Source organism: Adiantum capillus-veneris, chromosome 15 (assembly GCF_014529385.1).
Source record: "Adiantum capillus-veneris isolate H3 chromosome 15, ASM1452938v2, whole genome shotgun sequence".
Classification (NCBI taxonomy): domain Eukaryota; kingdom Viridiplantae; phylum Streptophyta; class Polypodiopsida; order Polypodiales; family Pteridaceae; genus Adiantum; species Adiantum capillus-veneris.
This window is the reverse complement of record NC_140945.1, coordinates 47,234,425-47,239,449: the sequence shown is the minus strand read 5'-3', so window position 1 is coordinate 47,239,449 and position 5,025 is coordinate 47,234,425. Positions and strand designations below refer to the sequence as shown.

At 45.0% G+C, this 5,025-nt stretch overlaps 1 protein-coding gene across 1 annotated transcript; it reads right to left on the bottom strand.

The window, feature by feature from the left end:
• Nucleotides 1–1,732: 1,732 nt before the first annotated feature.
• On the bottom strand, nt 1,733–4,801 carry LOC147440630 (receptor-like protein 3). Its single transcript, XM_086483549.1, has one exon. The coding sequence runs from the start codon at nt 4,729–4,731 to the stop codon at nt 2,662–2,664; it is 2,070 nt and encodes a 689-aa protein (XP_086339675.1). The 5' UTR covers nt 4,732–4,801; the 3' UTR covers nt 1,733–2,661.
• Between the last annotated feature and the right edge of the window lie 224 nt (nt 4,802–5,025).

Sequence of the window (5,025 nt, the reverse complement as noted above, 5' to 3'; positions counted from 1 at the left end):
ATGTAGGACCTAGGGAACTGAGACATAGGATCCTCCTCCCTACCGCCCTTTATCTAGGCCTAGCTCCTAGCTCTTGTCCTAAGTGGATCCCCAGTCCACACTGGTCCAGTCCAGGCCCTTGGCTTAGGTCCCTGACCCCCTAGGTTGGGCCTTGCCCCGTAGGACCCTTTCCTGACACACCCCTGGATTTTGTGCTTGCATCCACTCCTCATAATTGTGTAACCAAATTTTTGCCTCATCCTGTAAACTATATTGCAGCAGCCGCAACAATACAAATTGGTCTAGTATATTTCGCAGTAAGCAATTAACTTTCAACTTTTCAATAAACGTCTGTGTATTTTCATTAGGCAATCCATGAAACTGTGAGAACTCGTCTGCCATGTTTGATTGCCACAAAAACACTTACATGTGACGTCGAAAACTCAAGGGATGTCGATGGATCGCTCCAGTACCTAATCCACCTCAAACTGCGTAACCTGATCCCCAGTGCTTGGCTTCACAAAACCTCACGACCCTCCAAAGGCTGCAATCCAATTATATGACCGTCTCAAGTGCTGTCCACAATTGCACATACATAGGCGGTTGTCCATAAGAACCCACATGCTTTTTACATTCACTGCTTACAGAATAGACATATTTCACAGGAATTGAAGGATAGGAGCACTTGCTCCTTAGTGGGGGCATCAAAACGATGTTAGCGTGAAAACAAGAATCTCTATAGCGTTGCACACACCACACTGTCGGAAGGAAACACTATTAAGCTACGAAAAACACCTATGTCGAACACGTATAAAGTTGGGCGGGAAACAGTCCTAACCCACAGCATGATTAAACTTACTGAAAACCAAGATCATGAAGACGAAGCTCATGTCGTGTAGACCTCCGTAGAGTATCCATATGATTGATTCCGACAACAGACGAGAGAGTTACAAGCTTTCGAAGATGGGGTCTCTCTCAAAAGCTCCAAAAAAGCTAGTATCTGTTAAGAAAAAGGGTGTGCAGGAAATTGCAGCTATTAAAGGAGGATTTTCTCTCTTCTCTTAGCCGACATCATTTCTCCCATTGGACACCTTTTGATTGGTCCATTTTAGGCCTTTTTTGGGTGAAAAATGAGCTGTCGACCACTTTTTGACCAAGGCAAGTGGGGAAGGGAGATGTTCAATGGACCAAAAAGGTGGCCAAGGGCCTGGGCAACAATGGGAATTGAAAAAGAGCGTCCCCTCTCTCCCCCAACACCCACGAGCCCTCATTAGCAAAACAAAGACGCTTCATTTGCTCCTTTGATACACCCTTAGGGGGTACCCACTCCCCCCCTTATACCTTCCAATTTCCACTTGTTCCCCCCCATGTGGGATTACTCCATTGCCACTTGGCGCCATACTCTCATCTCCCCACTTAAGCCAATAAATTTTGTGTTTTGCTCCTCACACCGAACAATCTTGGCGAAGGCGTGGCGGGTGACTCCGAGCACCAGATGCGACGCTGTAAAGCTCAGCTCGGAACTTATCGCTTCGTCTATTTCCAAAAATCTTCGGCCATACCTTTTCTAATTGAATCCATCAAATTAGCCCACTTGCGTTTCCTCACATGTATCCGCACCCACTTTCTAAGTAAGGAACCGCCCACTTTCAATGCATGTAACTTATGATGTATGAGTCCGATTCACCGGCTATCAAGCATGATTGAAAGTACACATTGAAACCCGCCTTTTAAGAGTTCGACCAACCCAAAACTCTTGGAAAGGACTAAGCAGAACCAAGCCTTTATACATAGATTTTACAAGAGCACTCTGAAAACTCAAAGCATTATGTACATCTATGTACTCGAGGCTAGTGAGCAAGTTGTTTAGCATGGATTAGAAACTTTATCTTCATCCAAAAAATGCCTGACAACGGTCAAGATCTCTTGCTGGAACTTGAGAGCAAAGAGTGGGATTCTGGTGTAGAACAAACAGTAAATTGATGGTTGGAATTTTCCACAAGGTTTACAATTGGCTAGCTTTAGTTGAGGTATGGGGTTCGAGGGTGAATTCCAAGTCCTAGGCCATGGCTCATCACCTACATAGGGAGCATATCTATTGGTCCACCTATCTTTATACCTTTATGCTAATGGATGGATTTTTGGTACCTGTTTATCTCCTTATATATAAGGGTGGGAAATTAGCTGACCCAGCAATCTGTATGTTCATAAATATAGCTAAGTGCCCTTGGACTTTTTCCCATACAAAGACAATCAATTTTGCTAGGTTTGATATCCCTTTGTACACCATGGTGATCACATACTCAGTAAGGGGATGAGATCCTCCTCCTCCTATCTTCACCGATGTGACACCCAAATCCAAGATACTTGAACTTAGACAAGACTGAGTTGGATAAGCTCCAGGGGATATGTGGCCATCGGCAAGTCAGTAACACGCCTAGGAGGAGGCATTGTCTTGGGAATGCATGCTTCATGACTGCCCGGATTTGAGAATCATCTCAAATTCAGGCCGTCACCGCCATCGATTCCATAAGGGAGCCAATAATCAAGGCTACTACTCTCCATGTATGAGTACAAAGCTGCCTGTCATTGCCAATCTGTATACACTCTTGCAGAGGAGCAACTCTAACAATCCATATCAATGATTTTCAGAAGTTGCACATCTGAGGGACATCCAGGCCTTCAAAAACTTACACTTTCCACGTACACCACATTTCTTCTTACCTCCAAAAGAACCAGGCAGACAGCAAATACAATGGAACCAACCACCACGCACACTGGAACGAAAATGGAGTTTTTGGCAGACGATTCCCTCTTTGAAAATAGGGCTGGCTCTGAAGATCTGGTTTCGTTGTTTCGACATGGGATAGGTAGCGGTGCACCACACAAATCAGCATTCCCTTCATAGCTTTCTTTGGAAAATGTTGGAAACTGACTACCCTGTGGTATCATGCCCACCAATTGATTGTGGGATACATTCAGTTGGCTAAGAAATGTGAGCTTTGAGAGCGATGATGGAATGCTACCACTCAGCTTATTTGATGACAAATCAAGAACTTCAAGTTCTTTCATACTTGCCATTGTTTCAGGAATGCTTCCCGTCAAGTTATTAAAGCTGAAATCCATGTCGATGAGCGCCGCAATTGCACCCACCTGCGAAGGTATATGCCCTTGAAGTTTGTTGTGGGAGAGGTACATCGATGGAGGAACGGCAGACACTTGAGTGTATCGCAGCTCTATAGAACCTGGTTTATGCTTAATTGCAAGGTTAATCACCACCTGTAATCCTGTCAAATTTTTATTTCCATGCATCAAAGTGGGCAATCCAAAAAGCTCTGCTGGCACATGTCCAGAAAAAGAGTTATTTGACAAGTCCACATAATACAGATGTGGAAAGAGCCCCAGCCAGCTAGGAATTGTTCCCTCTAAGTGGTTCCAGGAGAGGTCTAGAACCTGTAGCTTTGTACATTTGTTTAGCCATTTAGGGAAGCGTCCTCGGAGCTGGAGGTATCCAAGAGCCAGTACTTGTAAATTTGAAAGCCCCTCACCCTCAACTGTCTCTGGAACGGTCTCATCAAAATGATTTTTTGTAAGAACTATGCTGATCAGATGTTTAATCCCAACCAAAGACCGCATGCTCCCATTCAAGTTATTAGTGGAGAGTGCTAGTGTAGATAGGTTTTGCAAGCTACTCAATTCCATAGGGATAGCACCACTGAAGATGTTACTACTGAGGTACAAGCCTTGCAAGGCAGTGCATCCAGCAAAGGATAAAGGAATAGAGCCATGAAAGAAGTTGCCAGAAAGATCTAAGATCTCCAACGTAGGCAACTTGTTAAACCGTATCAAATCAAGGCTGCCCTGAAAGCTATTATTGCTCGCATCGAAAAGCTTGAGCTTTGTACATGCAGACAAGTTTGCTGGCAAGGGTCCGGTGAAATTATTTGAGCCAAGCATGAGGTGTTGAAGATTAACCAGGTTACCAACAGCTCCATCCAAAATTCCTGAGAAGTTATTCTCTTCCAGGGATAGCCTTGTTAAACCACTCAAGTTGTAGATATCCAAGGGAATATGGCCCTGCAAGTAGTTTCCACCAAGGTCCAGCTCTTGAAGGTGTGTGCATACACCAAGCCCCTCCGCGAGAGAGCCCCAAAGTTTATTGTAAGAGAGGTCTAACACCTCCACATACAGAGCACTTTGGCATATATGAACAGGCACCTCCCCTGTTAAAGAATTATTTCTCGCCCAAAACCCGAGCAGCAAGCCCAAATTCGAGAAATTAGGTAATGTTCCAGAGAATCTATTGCTTGTAATATTAATTTTCTGCAAGCTCTTAAGGCTAGCCAAAGCAGAGAGCTCACCTGACAGGTTGTTATTGCTAAGGTCAAGCTGTCGCAGAAGTGAGAGTGATGTGAGCTCACTGGGTATACCGCTGCTCAGCGCATTGTACGACAAGTCCAGGATCTCAAGAGATGAAATGTTGCCCAAAGATTGGGGCAAGCTTCCAAGAAGCCCCATTCTGTGTAGAGATATGCTTACTACTCTTGAGTCGTCACAAGTGATTCCAGGCCATTCACAGCAGCTCGCATTAGCGTTCCAACTGTGAAGGCTAGAGCTTCTATCAATCAAGCTGGCTTTGAAGTTGAGCAGAGCTGCAAGGTCAGCCTCATGGCAGCGCTGGACAGATCCCAAAGACTTTGATGGGGTATACAACAAAAGGACAGCGGCGCAGAGGGCAGTAATGACCTGCATAGTTCAAGGACCAAACAGAGACTGAGAATCCCGCGGGTGACAATCGCAGCATTGTAGAGTTGCTGAACTCAAGTTCGTTACTCTAACTATTGTGACACGCGAATTGATAAACTTTGCGTGTATCTTAAATTTTCTCCTTCGAAAGGCCCACGGTCAATGGCACCCACGCGTTCATGAAATTAGTGGCTAATGTTACACAGTACTAGTATTTTCTCCTTCGAAAGGCCCAGGCTCAATGGCCCGGTAGCAAAACTTCCCAAGCCCCCGCCCCCGTCTATAAATGACACGGGGTCT